This window comes from Colias croceus, chromosome 16, assembly GCF_905220415.1.
Source record: "Colias croceus chromosome 16, ilColCroc2.1".
NCBI classification, from domain to species: domain Eukaryota; kingdom Metazoa; phylum Arthropoda; class Insecta; order Lepidoptera; family Pieridae; genus Colias; species Colias croceus.
This window is the reverse complement of record NC_059552.1, coordinates 4763421-4787666: the sequence shown is the minus strand read 5'-3', so window position 1 is coordinate 4787666 and position 24246 is coordinate 4763421. Positions and strand designations below refer to the sequence as shown.

The 24246-nt window shown below is 33.3% G+C and overlaps 1 protein-coding gene across 20 annotated transcripts in view; it reads left to right on the top strand.

The window, feature by feature from the left end:
* LOC123698766 (casein kinase I) overlaps positions 1-19782 on the top strand; it is a 30467-nt gene extending 10685 nt beyond the window's left edge. For 12 of the 20 annotated variants that reach the window (XM_045645534.1, XM_045645532.1, XM_045645531.1 and 9 more), the window contains 12 exons: positions 5337-5447; positions 6540-6703; positions 8189-8303; positions 9911-10030; positions 10168-10316; positions 10965-11135; positions 13378-13452; positions 13912-13992; positions 14518-14583; positions 15824-15949; positions 17898-18022; positions 19338-19782. In XM_045645534.1, the coding sequence (XP_045501490.1) occupies positions 5337-5447; positions 6540-6703; positions 8189-8303; positions 9911-10030; positions 10168-10316; positions 10965-11135; positions 13378-13452; positions 13912-13992; positions 14518-14583; positions 15824-15949; positions 17898-18022; positions 19338-19413 (1379 nt within the window). In that variant the 3' untranslated portion in view covers positions 19414-19782. The remainder of the gene's footprint in view (positions 1-5336; positions 5448-6539; positions 6704-8188; positions 8304-9910; positions 10031-10167; positions 10317-10964; positions 11136-13377; positions 13453-13911; positions 13993-14517; positions 14584-15823; positions 15950-17897; positions 18023-19337) is intronic. The other 8 variants (XM_045645542.1, XM_045645539.1, XM_045645540.1 and 5 more) reach the window with 8 other exon arrangements.
* The last annotated feature ends 4464 nt before the right edge of the window (positions 19783-24246 follow it).

The following is a 24246-nucleotide window of genomic DNA, read 5'->3' as shown; positions in this document are numbered from 1 at the left end:
ATCCCTTGAAGTACAAGGATGGTTCTCATGTAGAGAAAACGTAAATATGTACGGGCGAAGCCGGGGCGGACCGCTAGTTACAAATAAAATACATATCATTCACTAGCTTTCCGCCTGCGGCTTCGCCCGCGTTTTCAAAGAAAAACCCGCATAGTTCCCGTTCCCGTGGGATTTCCGGGATAAAACCTAGATAATGTAGTTTTCGAATGGTGAAAGAATTTTTAAAATCGGTCTAGTAGTTTATGAGCCTATTCATTACAATCAAACAAACAAACAAACAAAGTTTTCCTCTTTATAATGTTAGTGTAGATTAGTGTAGACAAACACTATGAATAGGGTTGCCAACTTTTTTTACAAGAAATAAAGTACGTATATTCATAATTCATTATTCAGGTCTATGAAGATTATTAAACAGTATTTTAGCAAAACAAACATTATTTATTGTAGTGTGTGCCCTCTGACTAAATAAAAAAAATTGTGAGCGTCTAAATGTAACACATAATAATGTGTCTGCACTTTGATGCTGAAAACAGTCTTTTGTATAAGTACTTTTTTTTTGTTAAACAGTAAAAAGTATAATTTAGTGAAAAACAGTAGAATACTGTTTGGCAACCCTAAGTATGAATACACTCGCGAATGCAAATTCTGGTTTTGTGCGTGTTTCCACTTTCAACTATCAAGTGACGATTTATTTATTTGTTTTGTTTCGTAATTATTATGGTCAAATATTAATAACGAAACAAATTATTATGGACTCGATATTTTATTGTTTCACGGTAGTCGTCTTGTCGTTTGCTCAAGAACGTGAAATTGAATGATAATTATTTTTTTTTTATAAAGTCAAAACCATTTTCTTTCAAATAAAAACCTGTTTTTATTGAAAACAAAAATCAGAGTGTTGCTAGGAATAAGTATAACATTAAATAGTAATGTAAATATCGAAACATTTTTGTATAGGCCTGAACGTTATAGTGGAAACGCGCTCTAAGATCTGAGTAATATACATGTCGTGGCCATATCGTAGATTTGCTCATTTCATGAAATGGCCAATTTAGTTTGGCCAGATCGTTAAATCGCCAACGTTTCACGATTTGGTCATCCACATTTGGCCAGATCGTCGATCTGGCCAAACGTGGATGGCCATTTCACGAAATTCGACCATTTTTGTTAAAGCGATTCGCTTCTGGCACTCGCCGGCCGCTGCCGCGGCACGCTCGCTTTGCTCGCTCGGCTCGTGCGTTGTTTATTAAAGTCTAACCTAACCTATATTTTATACGTTCTGGCCAAATGTCGATGACCAAATCGTGAAACGTTGACGATTTAACGATCTGACCAAACTATGTTGGCCATTTCATGAAATGAGCAAATCTACAATATGACCACGACATACACACCACTAGATATGCAAATATTTCTCCAAGCTAATTTACCTTGTACTAATATTATACTAATGTTGTACTAATATTGTAAATGTGAAAGTAATTCTGTCTGTCTGTCTGTTACTCAATCAGATATTTTGATACCCGAGAAAGGACATAGGATAGGTTTTATCCCGGAAATCCCACGGGAACGGGAATTATGCGGGTTTTTCTTTGACTGCGCGGGCGATGCCGCGGGCGGAAAGCTAGTATATAATAAATATAATATAAACACAACAATATAACATTCATTCAAATCATACAAACAAACAGACATAAACACACAGGCAGAATTTTTTTACGGATTCGTGCTCTATACTGTTTCCCTAATATTGTTTTTTTGAATATATTACATACATACTTACACTTTTTTACTGTTTTATTATATACGTATAGATTATCATCAATAATTATAAATAAAAAATAATAATAAATTATCATATTACATAATTTGCCATGATTTCAACTTCACTGTTTTATATAATTATTTCATTAATATACTAACTACCGAAAATACGCGTAGAACGAGCGAAGAATATTGTGTTTAATTTAGCGTCCGATGAACTTTACGTAAGTACGATGAGCCGGGTGCGGAGTGTATGATGGAAGAAAGATTGCGCGCGGCATGGCGCGCTAGGGCGGGGCCCATAACTTTAGAAATTCTCTGCCTTTATGCCCACTCTTAATCCGTAGATACTTTGTTTCATAAGAATAACAATGAATACAAATAAATCAATACTAGTGCTATTTTAATGGCTTTTGCGTCTTTCGTAGTGATCGTCGTACGATTTAATATTCACAGCATTCAATAGGTTTTATGAATGAAAACATTATACAAATGTTTTCTGAGAGTAAACTAATTCAAATATTCTATGCTTTACGATTATGCTGGAAACTGTAAATTTATATAGGTAATAAGTTACTCACCGCAAAACCTTCTAATTAATTTTCATAACATTATTTTGACAATACATATTATAACAGTATTATCCACAATCATCAGAAGTTCTAAAATCATTTTTGATGATTTTTAGTCCTAATCTTTCGGAGACGTTTCGGCTTTGCTGGCATTTTATAAATGTTTAGTGTCTTGTGTAACAGTTTAATTTCTCCTCGCTTCTGTACTCAATACACAAGGTTCCCCGATCCTCACACTTCTGCCACTAATAATGGTTGTCGATCCATTCGATGTTTGTTAGTGTAGACTGTAGTTTATTGTTACTAGTTTGTTTAAAACTTACCTGTAAATAAATCCCTGCTCACATTAGATTTTATTGTCATAGATTGTTACGTCTCCTAAGCTTCAACCAAAATAAAAAAGAGCGTGTGTGCCGAGCACACATGTCTGAAGTGAAACTTCTATGGCAAGATTCTAAGTTAGGTACCTATATTCTCCATGATGTGACGGTATTGCCATGATGCGACTTTGAAATTTTACTCTCAAGGCGACTAAAGAAATTTCTCTTCAATAATAATTTATCAAAACGAATGGTAGGTCTATCTTAATACGCATTTTCTTCTTTGCCTTATTCTACACGTGTTAGCAAGTTATATTATCAAACGGATGTTTTTTTTTTATGAAAGTTCATGTTATCCCTGTATTGAAGCATTAAGTTCTCGTTTATACAAATCCCTTTGAGACTGTAAGTACATATTTGCTATTAAAAGCGCGTGTATTATTTAGTTTTCATCGATATTACCTGTAATATGAAATTCCATTAGTGGTACATAATATAATACGGAAGCTTTTACTTCCTTTGCCTTACATATGCTTCCAAGAACATTATTCATAATCAGATGGAATTTTTGTGTTTATTACAATCATGAGGATTATACGGTAATATGCTATTATAGATAAGCAACTGAATCTAAACTACATTCTAAAATTCAATGTAAGTATTGTCTCATTTAATATTTGTAAAATAGTTTATTTAAAATTTAATGACAATACATCGAATTCTCAATTTCTCAACAGCCTAATAGCCTACGTTACGACTTACGCCGTACGCGTTGTGATAAAAACTTCTATGCAAAGTTCGTAAAGAAATCGCTGGTACTGAAGTTGTACACCATTATTTATATCCCTTAAACACTTAAACATATTACGTGCTAACGTAACAAGTTCACACGTTACCTAATAACCGCCCAGTATGGCGCGGGGTTGGTTGACATAACAATTTGAACAAAATCGTGTTCATTAACAATAAAATGCAAAAGTGGAGCTATTAAGTAGCAGCCTAAGTGACCCCATTACCTCGCAAGTGGAGCAGTCTTGGTACAGTCACAACTCAGAGCGGCATAATACGGTCAGTGCCAATGACCTTACTAATGCCTATATCGCGCTTCAGCGATTTTTTTCTTGAAGAAGTCTATTCGATTGCAGCCGAGTTGTAAATCGATTCTGTGTACTTGGAAAAGTGATTTTCATACGGTTCTTAGAAATCGAACGTAGAAAATTATAGCTTTATAATTTATAGAATCGAAAACACGTGACAGATATCATATTTTCTAATCAATTACTATCACGTCGAAACTTTTTGTTTGCTCAACAAAATCCATCTGGAAACTTTTAATATCTCGTTCGTAATCCGGTAGTGTAATATTACTTTATCCTTCAACCATATTTTCACAAATAATAAAATCTCTATATTTGAGCTACTTCCCAGTATTGGAAATTGGACTCGGAGGATAGCAAAACAAATCCGATGGATTATATGAACTCGTAGTTCATAGAAAACATAATTAAAGCTGGTTGAACTGTATCACAATACTCTCATATTAGAGATACAAACGTTTTTAAACGGAAGTCTTAGATTAATAATTTAATAGGATACAATATTAATTATTATACAAAGGTAATACATACAATGATAACTGAAACATGTTCTTTGATGTGCGGTTATTGTTTTATTTAATTCGAAAGCTGATAAGATAACCGTTGAGATCCGATTACGTTGAATGCTAAGAGACATAGGTACGGTCGATACGATATCCTTTAAATAAGTCATAGACAGATAATACCACAAAATTCATTTACATATTACAACCCGAAGATTGTACAATTATTATTATATATTTGGCTTATGGAAATTCTCTATTCTTAGTGCCTACTTCTTAAATAAATCAATATTTGAAAAAAAAACTACACGTAAATATGTTCACAATTTCATTGAAATTGTAACATTTCATTTTAATTTGTAATATCCCTTGTATGGTTTTACCAGTAAAATGAAACTTAGAATGAGTATTTTTAGGTTTACGTATTTAATTCTTCGTTTTAGTAACGGACAGTATAAGTAGGGTATTGTGTTTCGCCGGCCCGCTATCTCTATAGAATATCTACATTGCAAGTTTGCTGTAGAGCTTTGTAGTTTGTAATAGCGCAAACGTTCTGTTATTGTGATTTGCGACTGTTCACAACGTTCTTAAGACATTTATCGTAGACTACGTCAATATCGAGCCATCTGTTCCACTATCTAGAACGGCGTATGGCATTTTTATGATGTCAACACCGGAATAATTATATTACCTATATTTTTATTACGTGATTCATTTGTCTGATAATATTGTTTTAATGATCGCTCTCAGTAAGATCACTCGAGAGCCGGACGCATTTTTGATACTCTGGTTTATAAAAATACGTTGATTCTATCAGATGATAACATTTATACGAATTCTTTCCCAGCAAGACTCTTAATGAGAACATCTCTTACAGCGCTGACCATGAAATTGGGCAAAATGTATACCTATTTTTAGAATATTAGACGATTCTATTGTTACAGTTAAACGTGTCTATTAACCTCATTATATGAATATTTTCTTAATTGCGGATCGAGAAACGTTCACTGATTCACTCGAGCACTAATAAAACATATCAAAATCAAGGACGTGCATTAAGACGATCGTTTTCTTCCGCAGGAAAAAATCTCTACAACAATGAACATGTAGCGATTAAAATGGAGCCTATGAAGTCAAAGGCTCCGCAATTACATCTAGAGTACCGATTTTACAAATTACTAGGAACTCATGGTAAGTACGCTGGCTGCATATTGATTATCGGAGTTACGTGTTCTATAGTTTTTGTCTTTCCTTTTTTCATTTCGCCGCCGCCCGGTGAAAGAGATTTCTGTAGAGCTATTTATAAACTAAAGTTTTGTTAAATCGAAACACGTATATAAAAATTAATTATATAAAAAAACGAAACTATCAAATGAGAGTTTAGATAAAAGTTTAGATAAACAAAAAAAGCTATCGCTTATAGGAATAGTGACGTCATATGGTTATTTTGAAATAGATAAACATACTTATCTTGATAAAACAATTTTCTCCAACTACACCGCCGCCAAAGCCATTCAAGGAGTTAGCAGCTGATCCCTATGTGGACTTAAGATTGCCACAATATATTAATATGCTAATAATGGTTTAAAGAACGCGCAAGTTTTATATAATGTTTGCTCTTAAATTAAAATTGTTGTTACACAAATGAAATCTTCATTCGCTTCGTAGTTTCATTCAGTAAAGAACTTAATCACAGTCTTTAACTATCAACAAAAAATAAGGCTATCATAGTTTCACATTGCTTTACACTACCATTAGTAAGATAAGCCAATAAAGATGAGCCTTTATATTATAAACGATAAAGAGTATTGACGAATAAACGTTGCTCAGAGGGCATACCGAAAGTGTACTACTTGGGCACGTGCGGCGGCCGCTACAACGCCATGGTCATGGAGTTGCTAGGGCCCTCTCTAGAGGACCTCTTCGTGCACTGCGGCCGGAGGTTCAGGCTCAAGACAGTCCTTTTGATTGCGATGCAGCTCGTAAGTGCCTGCAGCGATACGGTAGATAGGTGGTTGTAGCACAGCCGTAACACAGCACCGCAACCGATATAAACATTAAATAGTTACATCGCGAGGGCAACCGCCGTGCTCGTGGCGTTGTCGCGGTCTGCCCACTCCTTCCCTCCTGTATGTTTATTTTTTAAGCATTGCTCTCGCGACATTTCTGACGATAAATCGGCTTCTGTGTTGTGTCGTTACTGCGAGCGAGAGCAATGCTCCGTGTGCGTACTAAACGTTACCGTCTCCTCCGCTCCCCGCCCCGTTTCCCGTGCGCCCTTAGCACCTTCGACAGCTGAAGGTATCCCGGAGGTGTACTACTTCGGGCCGTGCGGTAAATACAATGCGCTGGTCATGGAGCTGCTGGGCCCGTCGCTCGAAGATCTGTTCGACTTGTGCGGCCGTCGTTTCTCTCTAAAGACTGTCTTGATGATCGCTATGCAGCTGGTAAGTTGACTCACATCAGCAGATATGCTCTCTGTCGAACTAATAATGGAAATTGTCTGCAATCAATTTAAAATGATGGGATCGGTAATCAAAAAACAATCAAGTCAATTAATGCCCGGTTAAATTGTCCTTACTCAGTGTCATTTACGTGACACCTAAATATTTGGAGCCTTCACATTTAGTTCGCTCTTACGGAACTTTCATGTTGAATACAGTATAATTTGCTGTTCATACACAAGTGCAATATGTAACGCCGACTCATCGCAAACTTGAAATCACTCAAATTAGTACTAATACGTTCAATACACGTTTATCCTTCAGTGCAATGCACAACGCTCTTGTTGTTAAGCTGATTCTCGGATCCCTGTGGGAAATGCATTATGCATTACGCATGGGTTCTTTAAATAACGTTTTATGTAGAATCATATTTTTGAAACGTTTCTGAATGAAAAGTATGACTGTTATACCTATAAATGGATCGAAATGTAAAAAAAAGATTATTATGATAATGACTACGAAACAATAAAAATATATGGCACGATATCACAAATAAGTAGTGTTATTGTAGATACTGAATTATATTCAATTATCCTGTTTTGTTGTATTTATAATAGACCGTATTTATGAAGAAGTGTTACGCGGCATTCGACGCTCTAAGGGTATAATTATTTAAATGATTCTTGCCACATTATACACCGTAAATAAGGGAATTATCGCGTTCGTTCAGAAGGACAGGAATGAGAGAAAAAATTAACGTGTTTGTTTGTCCCACTCCTTGTTCTACGACATATGCATAGATAATAAAAATGACCGAAGTAAACAGTTTTTAAGAGTACATTAATTGTTATTACTTTTTTGTATCATAGAAGCAATTTTTTTAACTATATTATATCTTTGCGCCATTCATTTAACGCACCTTTGTGCAACTCATTCGTTTAAAGATAATAATTATTTTTATCGTCACATTTAAGCAATGTTAGCATCTTCTTATCAGTGAAATTTACAGTTGCATCTGCAATATTGAAGTTTAAACCTCTTTTATGAAAATCAAACAAATGTGTGAATGTGAGTCCTCTTTTTATACGTCCTCTTTATAACGTTTGGATATTTATTTAGGGTTATGTCAACATTATACAATTGCACTTGTGTACAAACCGAAAAATAAAATAAGAGTGTAATTATAGTTTCATAAACACTATAACAGATTATTTTGTTTATTGTTCCCATACTACACCTTATAGCAATGTTGTAAGTAATAATTAAGTATGTAGTCATAATAATAATAAGTTTTATAAGTTCAAAATTAAGTGCTCCTTTATTTTTGTTAACATACAACATTAATATTAAATCTGTGTAGCTGTCTGTTTGTCAATTACCTATAAAAATTGGTGGTATTTTATTAATGAAACTATATGTAAAAAATTAATTAAGATAGATAGCTATTTTATAATAATTTATAATTAAACCTATTTCTTATAATTTCAGTTACATCGTATCGAATATGTCCACACAAGACATCTAATATATCGCGATGTGAAGCCGGAGAATTTTTTAATAGGTAGAACTGCAACTAAAAGGGAAAAAATCATTCACATCATTGGTGAGTTTATTTTATATATTTTAATTGGTGCTTTATTTCAGTTGTTAGTTCTTTCCTTATCCCTTTCCCATTTAAAGCAGTAACGAATTTGCAAGCACTGCCTTTGCATTATGTTTTTTTTTATTCGCATAAAAATTAAAAAATATATTATTTAAAAGGTAAAAAACCTTTCGAAATCAAAATAGAACGTACCGTATAAACATATTATTAATCCCTACTAACTAACATGGTCTATGAAGTTTATTTACGTGAAAACTATTCTCGAATATAACGGTCATATTCAAAGAGCTTAGCATGTTTAACATTTCCATATTATCAACGCGATTAGAAGCACGACGTAAATTCTTTAATAAATTCATATTTTTACTCGTACATTTTCAATAAGCTTATAGCGTATACTTTATATGACTATCCTCATAAAATATACAGCAATAGGTTAACTGTAAATTGTAGCGTTACTTTTTGCACTTGAAGTAAACATTCGGTAGCACGTACCTAGCACCTAGGTTTTATATAACACTTTTCGCATATCGATTGCAAACCTGACCTTCGTAATCTCGTTATGGGCTTTGCAATAGTTAGTGTCTAACTTTAGATTTAAAACGCATGCCTCTTGCGTAATTAAATGTATAAGGATTTATACAATGGCTTTTATGGTTTCCATGATCAAACAGGGAATAATAAACGTGTGTCTTGCCTGTTATGTAATTCATCATATGGGGCCCTTAATGTTCTTTAGTGGGAATTTGAAAAACAGCATTCTGTTGCTCAGATGTCATTCTAGTAATACTGTAGGTATTAATTATTTAGGAATGACGCTCACAATAAAAGTATCGGGTTGGTCAAGTTATTCTATTCTTATTTTTCTCAATTTCAATAACCGTCAAAGACATTTCATATACTTAAATATTTTCCATTTCAAAATATGCCTTTAGTAGTAACAAAATCTGCATAAACAAATATATCAAGAAATATACGTCTTGGTAACAGATTCATAAATTTCATCTGTTATCATAACTGTACAGGGAAAACCCATGCAACCACTTACGACACATAAAACGGATACAAAACGATCATTTTTTTTACAACAGATAAGCTAATATGTTTTTAATTGTAAACTATTAAATACAAGTGTAACATTATATGCGCATTGGCGAGGTCTGCGGTTGAAATGTCTTAACCGCTGAAAATTGTGCGTAACATGTATTTTATATGTGTAATATAAGTAGCAGGGCAAATGATACGCACTGCCGTAGTAGTAAAAGTGTCGCGAAACGTTATATGCCGAGATTAGTGCCTAGATATGATATTTATCTTGAACAGCTCTTCAACAATAGAGCTCGTTTTAATTTGTGTCGTTGTATTTTATAGTTTAGATACACCACTTTTGTAGAAAAGCACTTGACAACTTTCATTTTTAAAGGATGTTACAAAAAAGGTTCTGCAGTCGTAATTTAACATGATTTTGAATACAGTATAAGTAATACCTTAGTGGTCAAATAATCCATATAATTTAATACAATATTATATCTAATAGGAAAAAAAAGTCACCTTAAATTCAAAACTTATCGGAATGTAAATAACGATGCTTTCTTTTATATTTTCAGATTTCGGTTTGGCCAAAGAATATATAGACTTAGAGACAAACAAACATATCCCATACCGGGAGCACAAGTCACTCACCGGCACCGCCAGATACATGTCAATAAATACACATTTAGGAAAAGGTAACATACTCAAACTCATTTACTTGATCTAGTCATTGGTAAAAATATTACAGACATATTTAAGTTATACATTTGAGGGTTTTCCTCAGTCATGTCATTATCCCAATGTAATAAAATACATATTGTAATAATTTCAGAACAATCAAGACGCGACGACCTAGAAGCCCTCGGTCATATGTTTATGTATTTTTTACGTGGTTCCTTACCCTGGCAGGGTTTAAAAGCTGATACTCTCAAAGAAAGATACCAAAAAATCGGTGATACAAAACGAGCGACGCCTATTGAGGTTTGTAGTATCAATTTATTTTATTTGAGCTCCATCTTTCAGTGTATTTTCCATTTCGATGGTATGAACATCACTGTGAATGAGTCTTTTTTTAATCCCAAAATAATATGATCACCAAAATCAAACATGTTCCATCAATGATTCATCGATTTTATAACTGTCGAATGCCAATTTATGTGAGGTTACAAAAAGTTTCCAGCAATGCAATGAATGCAATGAAATTTTTCATAATAGTAATCAAGTTTTTGTTTTTCTTTCAAAATCGAAATGGATTGATTTTATGCTATTCATTTTGTGTATGACTAGGAGGATAGACATAGGCCTATCTGTGGAAGATAAGAATCCCATAAGAATTTTCGGGGCCGAAGCATGGGCTGAAAGCTCGTAGAAAGTCCGACGCGTCTGTCCGCGAAAATCATAAACTGCACTGGTTTTCTTTCTATTTTCATATATAACTGGCAGGCAACTTTACTATATAATTTAAGACTACGCGGATGGAAATCTAAAAAATAATAAAAGGGAAGCGCGTACCATCTTAGACCACATCTCAGCTTAACATCAGGCGAGATTGTGGTCAAGCGCTTCCCTATCGACAAAAAAAAAAACATATTATATACATATATTGACTGGTTGGTCGACAACTTGCAGGTGCTCTGCGAGGGCCACCCGGAGGAGATGGCGACGTACCTGCGCTACGTGCGGCGGCTGGACTTCTTCGAGACGCCGGACTACGACCAGCTGCGGCGCATGTTCCGCGAGCTGTTCGAGCGCCGCGGATACGTGGACGACGGCGAGTTCGACTGGACCGGCAAGACTATGGTATGTGCGCGTGTGTATACAGCTTGCGGGTTGGGGGTGATATGGGACTACGGACCGGTTTCTGAATGGAGAATTGATATGATAAGGCTCCGCGCAGACATACAGCGTTCTGCGTTCATCACACCGAACGCAGTCAGACCGCGGCGCTGCGCTATAGATCCTTCGCATCACAAAGAACGCGGAACGCAGAACGCTCTCTGTCTGCGTGGAGCCTTAAGCTTTGAGAAAGCTTATGGAGCCTCTACATAATATTCAGCGTTGGTCTAGTAGAAGCAATCACGATAGTGTAGAGGGCCTTAATGTATGATCGGCCGTCATTGTAGATTTTTTTTTCATTATCGCCGTAGCGGCGGCAAACATCGACGATTATTTGTCGTGCCAACGCTGCCCATTGTGTAGCTCCATAAGCTTTCTCAAAACTTAATCATATCAATTCTCCATTCAGAAACTGTTATGTTGAAAAAATTTAAGTAATGCTGCTTAAGCATGGTTTTGAGATATTATTAACGTCATATACTCTATTCAAAAACCGGCACAAGTCTCGTATCCATGGTAAATATTGTATAGCACACTATAAAATACTAAAGCCTCATATTCATATTGAAAAATAGTTAATCATCATAGTTGCTGGAAACTTTGTTTGAATATTCTCTTGGAACAGGAACATTTTAATGTGCGTTTTCAACACTGCAAATGCAGTGTTGCCAGCACAATAAAAGAGAGAAGAATAACACTTTGTGGACGAATTGATTCTTTTTTGTATGGTATTTTGCTTAAATTTTATTTCGAAATGATAAACAGTCTGAATCGTTTTTGTTATCTCTCAGAAATGTACTTTTCTTAGATATTAAATACCTACTTAAATATTATATTATGAGAAAATAATATTAACCTACATAGGTACTAAAAATACTTATTATAGAATGTGCAGGGTGGTTAAAGTGACATTAATTTATGAAAATGTAATGCTGCATTTTTTATTGTATTTTTGTATTGCACATGCATCTGCTCTTGGCTTCAATTGTGTCTATGTAAAAACTAATTAAATTTGTTTATTTGATCGCCCAATTTTCCTATTCCTTATGCCATTTACACACTCAGAAAACAAAACCCATTTTACACCAACGCAACGTCAATTTAATAATGTGCTCTTTTAGGTACATGAGTGAAATGACGCCAAAGAAGAATTGGAATTAAATATGACGCATGTTCCATGATGTTTACTGTAAAGAACAATCTAGAAGCTATATTATTTTCCTCGATTATTCGGTAGATCTGAATAAATATAACCCTTTTATTTTTACAAAATGTATTGAATAGAAGTTTACTTGTTTTGGAGACTTGTTTCTATGATAAAATATTATGCAATTTTTATGAATAAAAAAATAAATAGCAATCTGATAAAAAGAAACTTGATGGAATGATTTAAAAAAATACATAAAATCAAAATTTTTGGTAACTTTTAAATCTACCCCTCATCTATACACTAACATTAATTTAATTCATGCTTTACTTTCTTATATGCATTTTAGTTATTGCCTAGTGCCAACAACGCTCACTTTTGTATATAATATAATAATAATATTTTTAATTATCATTAAATATTAATAATTTGCTAGATTTTCACTAATATGTAAATATTACTAATGCAAGTAAGGTTACGCAAAATTTTTCAGTGATTCATGTTTTTCATTTTATGTTTTTTTTACTTTAAAAGTAACGTGTTAGAAATTGAATATTCTATGTTATTTACGTAACATAAATTGCGGCTTTCCAATTTCCTGCACGTTACGAAAAAAAATGATTTTTATTTTATTTTTTAACAATGATTGAACTTGCTACTAGTAGATTAATATATTTATTGCTATTCGTAAATAAAAAATAATTTCTATTTTGTGTTTTAATGTGTTGTTTGTTTGTTATTGTACATATTTCTGAATTCTGAAAATGAACATGATAACACTTATAATAGATTGTTTGTCAAAAATACTACAGTAATCTAATTTGTGGTTATTCCATAAATCCACTACTTATACATCTTAGAACCACCACACTAATTCAATACGATTGTTCACAATTAGATACACATTAAAAACCTATCAATTAAACCTTAAATTTGAAAGCTTTACAGTACAAACTAACCTGTATATAAATATTTACACTAACAAGGGTTATTTTATGTTTGTCCAATACCCTGCTTACGGCATGTGAATGTTGCATGCGCATGCTAACGCTTACGCAGCCATCGAATATGCACGTCATGCGAATACTACGGAACGCACCGCCTTCTAATGTCGTTAGAAATAAATCCGATAAGGTCAGTCGAACATTATTTATCCATTCACCAATAATTTCACTAAATTGTTCGTTTATTAGTTCGTTCACAGAAATCACACAATTTTATTCATTTTGACTTGTTACTATTTTATCGGATTTAGATTACCCTGGTTTAAAAGCTACCGGCTTATTAATAAATTTGTGCAAATGGGCGTCGAAGATAAAATAGATTAACGGCACTTTCGCTGAATCATGGTACAGAAATAATAACATGAATAGTGTAGTGTAAATTAACATAAATGTAAGTCATACGATTTAGTTCTTAATACTGCACTTCTACTAAAAAAAACTATTTATCATTTAATTTGTTTCCTTCATATTCATAAATCATCCATTATATTATATACTGTAACCATTACACATTTTGAGGTATTGTAGATAATCGTGATTCCTTTTTGTTTATTTTGTTTGTGAATTATTTCGGGAATGTAAATTTCAGTCTACGCCAGTGGGATCAATTCAGACGGGACACGAGATAGTTGTATCTCCGAATCGTGATAGACATCAGCCCTTTCACAAGGTAAGATTATTCTGGGGTGAAAAGCTATTATATATTATTGCTACATAGTCCCGTAAACCCTTTTGGGTTGCTATGTCGATTAAAGTACGGTATCTTTTCGAATATCTTTCTTCTTAGCATTGCATTTGCCTTGGTAGGTATTCCGTTAGTGTTTGTAACGTATCCATACTTATTTAAGTACCATCAAAATCGATAAAGTTAATTCGGAACGACTAAAGACTAATATTTGATTGCGAGACTGTATTTTTGTTTTGAGATGTGGAACGTAGTTTATTTTTACAAATAGCGATATAATGGATACTATAAGTGAGCAGAGTTTTAGCATTGGATTATTTTTAGACCTTGTGTGGACAGACTTACATCCATATGAATACAAAAATATCAGGATTTAAACCGTCATTATTTGTTATAGTTCTAAATTATGGGCAAAAAATGCAACGCAAACTTTTCCTAAAGTGCACTACTTCTATTGCTATGAATATAACAGTTCCGCTGCGTATTAACAGTAATTTTTTGTCGGTACAGGATGATTTGTGTGATTATATGATTGGTATGCTTGAGGACGATGAGGCGGCGCTAATATCCGGAGAGGTTTGGAATATAGTTTGTTTTAGCTAGCAACCTTTGCCCCTTATAAACATCATCTTTCCCAAGTCACGTATACAAATATCACATACTTATTAACGAATTTAATCGATCATTCATTATTATTTATGTACCGGTAGGTATGTCGAAACGTCTATGGTTAAATAATAAAGAATAATATGTATTTAATCACTTAATCGTTGAAATTTTACGTCATTATTTATACCTTCTTTTATTTTACAATATGATCACATAACACATCAAACATCATCTTTTATCATTTTTACGACTCATTCTGTAATAGAACTATAATAAAATGTTTAGAATGATTTTGTATTTTATTATTCAATGATGTTGTTGATTCTCTTACTTAAATTAAACGATAAGCTTGTTTCTTTCTATTAAATCTACAAATAAGAGAACAGTGTTAGAGCTACCGCCAGCTGTAGTATGCTTTCCTTGATCGATGTTATTATCTATTGATGTTTAAAATGGAAGCATGCACAAAATACTATAATTCGTATTCTATATGTTATACGTTTAATTGTTTTGATATAATCTCCATTAGTTCTAAGTTATAATTGTTTTTTCACCCTCTAATTCTGTCCCATGCTTGTAGGATAGCTAGTTGTCTATAACAGTGTGGATTTCCAATACTTCAGATATCAGTGCCTCCCTTCAGATATGCTTGTGTGTAATCTACATCATGAACATTACAAACTGTATGCTTTAGGTGTCCAATGTTAACTAAATACACGAACAAATCATAGGAGATGGATTTGTTTGCCATTGTTTACATTGTGCTAATATTTCCATTCTTGTTTGTTTTTCTTTCTATATTTATGTGGTTTTTATAATGCCGCTATGTAGTTTATATGTTTGTTGTTGTATAATAAAGCAGCAAATAAGACAAGTCGCCTCTAAATTGTTTAATAATTTTGAGAAAATGGATACGCAAGGGAAGTAAATAATTCGTTTGCTCAATTAATTTAAACTCTAATAACGTGTGGTATTTTAATTATAATACATTTCATAGTTTTCTTAAGAAGTTAGTTTATAATCGAATATATAAGTCTATAATAGAAATACTGTAGCTTCATTTTAAGCCATTCGTTTATTTAAAACTGTAATGCTCAGTACGTTTTAGCGTTATACATTATTTAGAGTAATAATATATCGTATGGTTACATTAGCTACGCATAAATAATGATTTATAATAGTTAAAAAATCCGCGTACGGTTTGCAGGGGGCTGTTAAGGACTCTGGCACGAGTGGTACAGCGAACACGGGAGGCAACTGGCCGCACAGCGGCAAGGCCACCCCGCTCACTACGGGCCACTTGACGCCCGCCGACCGCCATGGCTCGGTGCAGGTTAGATTATTGTTTAATGAATATTTATTCATATAAATAATAGTTAACGGTATACAATATACGTAGTTAAGGCTGTTTGACGCAACACCGTGTTGCGAACGGACCTTACGCCTCCGGAGCTCGATCAATCATTATTGTATACTTTTTGTATGAAGTGATATATGTCTGAAGTATGAAGGTGGCACAGCCGGGGCCTAAACGGGGCACGGCGTTGAAATGAGTATGGATATATCATTGGTTTCCCGGCTTCGACATGGCAGTTCCCGGCACGGTGTAGCGTAAATCATGCTTTAAAGTTATTTGTTAGAACGTAGTCAATAAATAAAGTGACTCAAGCTCCAAATATGCCACTACGGCCACTTGACGAACGCCGACAGCCACGGTTCGGTGCAGGTTAGATGATAATTTAATGAATAAATTATCCATTAGAACGTAATTATTTTACAAAAAGTGGCACAGGCTCAAAATGTGGTAAAAACTATTTTTTAGATGTATTTTATGTATTTACATTAATGCCATGGTTCGGTGCAAGTTAGATGTAGTCTTATGTTATTTTAAACTAAATATTTAATTATTAAACTAGACTTCGTTAAAGGTATGTTGGAGTTCTTTAAAATAGCGGATATTTTTGTAAGCTTGATTTATGTACTCTACTGTGAAAATAAAATAATTTATGATTTTCAAGAAATAAATCTAATTTAATATTAAAATTTGATAACAACAACTTTATTATACAATGCACATCGCCGTTATTTATTTAAAAAATCTCAACGGATCACACGCTCACTGTTAAATAATAAAATATGTATTTATTAAAATCACAAACACTTCTAAAACTTGAATATAAATTTCTGCATGAATCAGGAACCTTCTACCCTGTATAATAAAAAATACACAGTACAATTAATGGCAGATATAAATAAAAACAGAGATTCCTATATATTATATACCTAATAAATTATACAATGTCCAAAGAAATATATTTTTTTATTTTCATTAAATCTGAACCTTTTATATTTATACATATTGAAAATTGGTATTTTTATTTTTAGCTGTTGAAGAATAAACATTTTCGGTATGTGAAATTTCCCGGATCTGTGTCTACGGTCAGTTATTTACGGAAAATATTCTGTTTGTCTGCATGACGCTTAACTATCGAAAATTAATAAAACATGCCGCTTCGTGTGATTATCAAAATAATATGTATCTATTGGATTGATAACGCTTGCTTGAACTGAGCTTATTCTTCAATACTAAAAATCTGATTACTTTCTAGATAACTGATTATACTATATCTATATAATATTATGTATATTATGTAATATAAAATATACATCGCGTTGTATCTATATTCCCTTTATAAATTTATTTCCCGACTTACACAAGCATACACTGTACAAAGTACATTTTTTAAAACAACACAGATTGAATATGCACATGTGATATGTTGTGTTACTTCACAATGCCAGAGCTTAAATTCAAATATTGTTCATTATAATTTCCCATGATAGAGTTAGTTAACAATTTTTTTTTAGTTAACAATAATGGGGAATCTTGAATATAAGAAACTGTAACTTTGAAAGAAAAATAAACTAACATATCGTATTTTATGATTAGATTAGTAAACAATTAGAAATAAAAGGCTTAAACAGATTGTATACGCGATTATTCATTATATTATCAAACCAGACGATTCGAAGTTCGAACACTTTACAGCGAGCGTGGTGGAATAAATCGCGTTAGAAAATCTCTCAAAAGTCTTCCAAATGTACATTACTCGCATAAAAATGAAAAATAAGAACGCACTACTATACATACATTTGTATCTTACGTTTATTACACATACGCGTATAGAATCCGTTAAAAGTCTTTCTAAATACCCGCGTAAAATCAAACCAACAAAACACTAAAGTGCAATATGTATTTGAATCTAAAATGTGTCACACAGGTGGTAAGCTCAACGAACGGCGAGCTGGGCGCGGACGACCCGACGGCGGGGCACAGCAACACGCCGATCACGCAGCCGCACCACGAGGTGGACGTGGTCGACGACACCAAGTCAGTGTTGCAACTGTATGCATACCAGTTTGAGTTTTGTTTTTTTTTTATTTTACTTTTTTTTTAGTGCAAGGAGGTTTTGGTTGTATGGAATTTTTTGGGGTTAGTGGGATGAGAATGCTACAAGTAAATTGTTTTTGTGATGAAGTGGGGTATAAAAACTAAAATTTATGATTTTATAGACATTGTTTAGAGGAAAACAGAATGTAACATTTTTAAATATTAATGTGAAGTTGTACCGGTGTAATGTAAAATCAGTAGTTCGTTTAAACCAGCTGAAACCTCTTTGCTACGGGCACAAGTCGAGAGTTTGAAGTCTTTGGATATAATATTACCGATTTTTACAATTGACCAACGTAAACGTTTTACGAATTTGTAAAATGTATGTTATAGACAACAACTTTATTATTTATTGGAAAAAGTTGAAAGAAGATAGATAAAAATAAGTTTTATATCCATCTTAAGTCTTAACCTTCTTACTTATTGTTGCGATCTTATTTATTGTCATCTTTTCAGTGCATACTCACGACTTGTGCCGATTATTATTTTTTTAGTTTATTTCTCGTTTCTTTCATTTCATTTATTTTAATTTTCATCAAGAGTCAGATTTTCAACGAAGATCTTATATGGTGCTAAGTCAAATTTGACTTCAAATGGTAAACGATTTTATTTTGCTAATTAAGCTCGATTTATCTGGTTGCTATATAAATATATTTTTAATGGTTAAAGTGCACTTGCTATCAATGAGCTAGAATACCGCACTCGTATTTAGGTGTTTATTTTATTTTGTTATTTTTATTTCATTGGATTATTTTATTTTATTATTTATTAATTAAATTTTATTGTGTTGCTTTCAACAATTTAAATTGTGAATAAGTAGTAAGTATATTAAAATTTTAACTGTCGTGAGATGGATTACTTTATAAATATAAAAGTAAAACATTAAACTATTTACAGGACCCTTTTCTGCTGTACTCAAGTGCTACATTTTTACACTTGGAACACAGTTAATTATTCTTAAATAAGGATTTTGCTTATATTATAAAGCATTTCTAATCTTAAACGCGTAAGCAATATATTCACGTGGTTTTGGGTTCGATTCCCGTTAAAGGCTTGTCGTAGTATGGCAGGGCACATAAGAAAAATTAAATTAATTAGATTTACATCAAGCCGGTAGCTTTAGCTTATTTAATATCCCCCAATTTAAATTTTGCGTTTCATAGCATTAAAATGATTATATATATTTTTTAAAAATTAAAAATCATCCCTTATGTTTACAATAAACCGCTATAGAGGTAATCACAAGCAGACCCATAAAATCTTCATGCAGACAATCCGTGTATTCCAGATGCTGTTGCTTCTTCAAGCGCAAAAAGAAGAAGTGCGCGACGCGCGCGTACAAGTGACGCGTGTGTGCCACGTGACCGCACCACACACACACCCGCACACACACACACACACCCGCGCCTACACGCATCGACCCCCATATACAGACCCCGAATAATGCGAACCGAATAGAAAACACTTTTTAAATTTTTTTTTAGCAAATTTTTTTGTTTGTATAGATTTTTTGTCCAAATTTGTTGTATCATAGATTTTATTTTAATTGTTCATGTTATTCTATTCGGATCGCGGAATACCTCGATCATATTACATCATTGGATTATATAATTGTTAGCTCGGTATAGAATCTGTTTGGTGTCTCACAGTTGTAAATTTACTGAAGCTATCTATATGTCGTATGGAAATGTATTTAAATATAATGTCCATTTAACTTCAAGTGTTTATGTAAATGTCATTAATTAGACGAAATAGTTTTGGTAATATTATACATTCGCGAACATTCATATTAAATTATTGTATATTAAATAAATATACATTGGTTTAATTAATGTATCAGGTGTTGTTCACTATGCTAAAGCCATCGTCTAAGGAAACGTCGAGTATTGAAATATCAATTTTTGTTGTCTCAAGACTGTCCACTTAAAGTTTGTTTAAATGGTATTCTTATTTATGCATCAAACAGCGATATTCAGTCACTCATATAAATCTCCATTTCGTCACAAAAATACTTTATAAATTCTTATTTATTTATTCTTTTTTGATAAAATTGTTTATACGTTATTCAATCAATGTGTAACCATTGATGTTAACGTGATGTGTAGGAAAAATGACGAGGAAACAGAATAATAAATCGAATTTTAGTAAAACTTTCAAGTTACAATGTTCGCCATATAATATTAATTAATAAATTGTTAATGTTATACGTTTTGGCAATTTATAATGCTCTTTAAATAAATTTAGACCAAAATTTATTAAATCGAACTACTTAAGGCAGCTAGTTCAGTCTGCCGGTTGAACGACCACTTATTGTATTATATCTCAATATTTTAATACGTCTGTTAAAATTATCGTAAACTTTCTTATACTCAAGTATGAAAAAACTTAGTCAATGAAAAGGAACACTATTGAAGTGGCCTTAATTTTATTTTAATTTATTTTCATAATTTTTATACGATCGGGGTATTTTGTTTCACAATTCATTTCTTTAGTTCAATTCCGTCAATAGAACACCTTAATTGTACAGAAGTATTAACCATACGGATACAATAGTATCAAGTCCCAAAATAGCAAAAGTACCCGGGTGCGGTTGTCAGTTTTAAATGTTTGTGTTCCCGTCCGTAGCGAGTTATTTTCATTTTCACCGAAATCAACGATTCTATTTATTTCGATTTCATTAGGGACACGAGATCGCTTTTACCTCACGAACTATGAGAGCCATTCCAACATCTGAACAAATTCGAACATCTCATGTAGCACATAGTGACGATAGATGTCGCGTCATTTCATTTAGATGCAGATCATTCGAGATCCCTTGCGATGAGTTGAGTATAAATTCTGTGAATGCAGTGTTTAATGTTACGTTACATAAGTAATAAATTACCATAACATAGATGATATCGTGACTATAATAAGTTTGTGTGTTGTTGAACTCGTGTCTATTGTACCGGCGCGGGCGCTGCGGCCCCCCCCCCCCCCTCCACACCGGTTGTGATATAATTTGAAATTATTCGATTTCATTCTAATGCGAATTAAGCATATTCACTCTACATTACATTATTCAATGTATTATTTATTTTTGTTAAGCTATCCCCTCGTGTTCATAGGTAGTAGGAAATCATTCACGTTCACGCTACTGACGCAATTTGCAGTACAATGAAGTGTGGAGGGGCGGGCGCCGACCGACCGACGCGATATGCATATTGTAGATGTAATTTTATTTAGTCATTGTCTATATAAGTTCAATTCGTGCGAAATACATATACATAATAACATAATCGGCTCCGTTCCTAGCGCCGCCACTTACTTTCCTATCTGTATTTATGCCTAAATAATTAGTTTTAGTGAACGTCAAAGGCAATTTCATGCAATAATTATCGAGATGTAATGGAATATTCAGTGTGATTGTGAATGACAAGTTGGTCTGAGTATGAATAATACGTCGATCATTACTCAAAATGGATGTTTATATATAGCGTGCAATAATTTATGTATAAATTCATTACAATAGTTTAAAATGATAAATTTGTTTCAATCGGTGAACCCCGTCGCATTCAACTCCTACAAGACTGATTGAAACATGTCATCTTGTGCTGACTGCTACCGAGACCCTCGGCTCATGTCAATTTGTATTGTAATTCAGTTTGTAGGCCTTACGATTGGATATCATTTACATATAGAGTTAAATTTCAGTCGATTGGATCGCAACTTCGGTCAGTGTCTAATGTTCCAAATATTATGTACTAAATGTTTAATATCGTGTAAGAATGGCCGTCGTTGTTATCTTTAACCCGTGACGCGTCCTATGCACAGATGTTATGTGTCCCAAGTATGTCGAGGTAGTTTACGAAATCTAGCTTTTTTATGACTACCGAGTTTGAAAATTTTATTTACCCTATTGTTCTATAATTATATGCCATGTATGATATATTTTTGGAAAGAGGAAGAAACTAGTTATAGCATAAAAATGTAATCATGACGATATATTTTTTCTATAAAATTATAAAAAATTGATTTTCTTTTGTTTTAATTTTAATTGCTTACATACTAACACTTACATGATAATGGTGAGTCATCAAATGATCATATTCACGTTTTCATATCACTACACGATTGCCAAATACATTCACTTATATTTTCACACATTTAACACAACGTATTTCACTATGAATAATAACAAATATCCATTATTCACAAACAAGAAAAAAAGCGCCATTTTGCGTCTTCCGCACTGAAAAGTTGAGACACTTTTTCACTGAGTATTCTTCAAATATCCCTAAAACCAATATCATAAACGTATTCTACGTAAAATTTCCAGTAATATACGTCTCAATTATCACTCATCTAATTATTCCTCTCGGCATAATTCACAATCCAAATATTCGTTGAACAAGAGAAATGTCACAAACTATGGCCGATGACGCAACTCAATCAATGATTCACTTTTTTTTTTTATTTTGTGGTTTTGGTCTCTATTGCCTGTCTCGGAGTCGTGTCGATTCGAATTATAAATGTTTAAGGCATAGAGAAATATTTTTTATACTGGAAACATTCACTTGTAAGCAGCTACAGGTGACGTTCAAAGTCATTGGCCGCGTTATGAACAGGCGGTTGTACGCAGGACGCTACAGTCAGAGTTTTAGTTATGAACAACCGCCTGTTCATAGGACCCGTCACGGGTTAAGGACTGAATTACATCAATCCAGTTTTAGATTAATGGAGCGTAATAGACTGAATTCAACAGTCCCGCCGCCGCCCGCTGTGGCCATGAAACCGAACGCAAAATACTTAAAAATATTTGGAAAAAATATATTGAATCGACGTCATGGCCACACGGCCCGCGGCGCTATATTGTGTAAAAATTGTACAGCTTAGGAAAAACGTTTGTATATTTTTGCTTGGACAGAAATCGCAAAGAATCGATTCGATTAAGGTTTTATGGGGATCAGTGATGGGATACTAGTCCAGTATCGTGGTGAATGTGAGCGAGCTCTGTATGATATCAAAAGTATACTTTGGTGATTGTTGTAAGTCAATATTGTCGTTTCTAAGGTGTCGCTTGCATTTATCACCGACGGAAACGTGCGATTTGTCGACGTGTAAGCGTTCCGCTCTTTACATTGGCATCTTTGTGGATATTTCTGAATATATCATAGTCATCACAAAATCGTATCTCCGCATTAGGAATTTCATTTCAGCTAAGTAATGTTATAGTGTTTTTTGAAGTAAAAACATCTTGTTGTGTCGTTTCATATTTTTAGAGAAAATATAGATAGCGGTAGCCGCGTCTATGATAAATTTTAATCATGCAATTTAAGTTTTTTTAATTTTTATTGATGAATTATTGTAAACAAAAGTATTCTCCTCGTTGATAGATCATAATATTCATTGTACAATCATTACAGTGATTAAGATTACAGTATAATGAAACATTATCTTATTGAATACCATAGTCGTACCTAATTGTTACTTTCTATTTGCTAGATAGAATAATCAAATTAGATTGGGTATAAAAGTGTGATCTCTTAACACAAGTTTAAATTCAGCGTGTGTTAATAATTTTAAAGTATATTGTTGTGTAAAGTGGTGATGATTCGCGGCGTGTTGTGATCCGCTCGGACACGCCACAGCTCGCGACCGCATGATATTCGGGTTCAGTCCTCGATGTAGCATATTTATCTTACAAATATATATAATGTTATATAATAATTTTATTCTTTACTTATGGATTGCTCGCTTGTGTACATTTTTCCATAATACGACTGATCGAACCCGCAACGAGGGCGACCCTGTAAAAAGCACCGATTTTCGTTTCGTACTTCGACTTCGCTGGGAAGAGATTGTAATATTTATGGAAGCTCCACCTCGTCGGCCGGCGCTCGGCTCCGGTGTACTGTGTAGTTAATTAAAATGATAATTTGGAAAATTTCGCTTACTAAGTAAGTTCAGTCGGCTTGAGGACGCACGAGATGGATTTTTGAGCTCTAGTTATTAACTTTATGTATTATAATACATGATGCTTTTGAAACTGAATTGAATTCTTATTGTTAAGTATAAAATAAATATTCATTATTATAGAAACAATCCTCAGTGTTTATTTTTTTTTTTTCATTACGTGTAAAGTTTGCGTATGCAATTCAACTTATATTCAGTTAAGGTCACAACATGTTTTCAAAAAT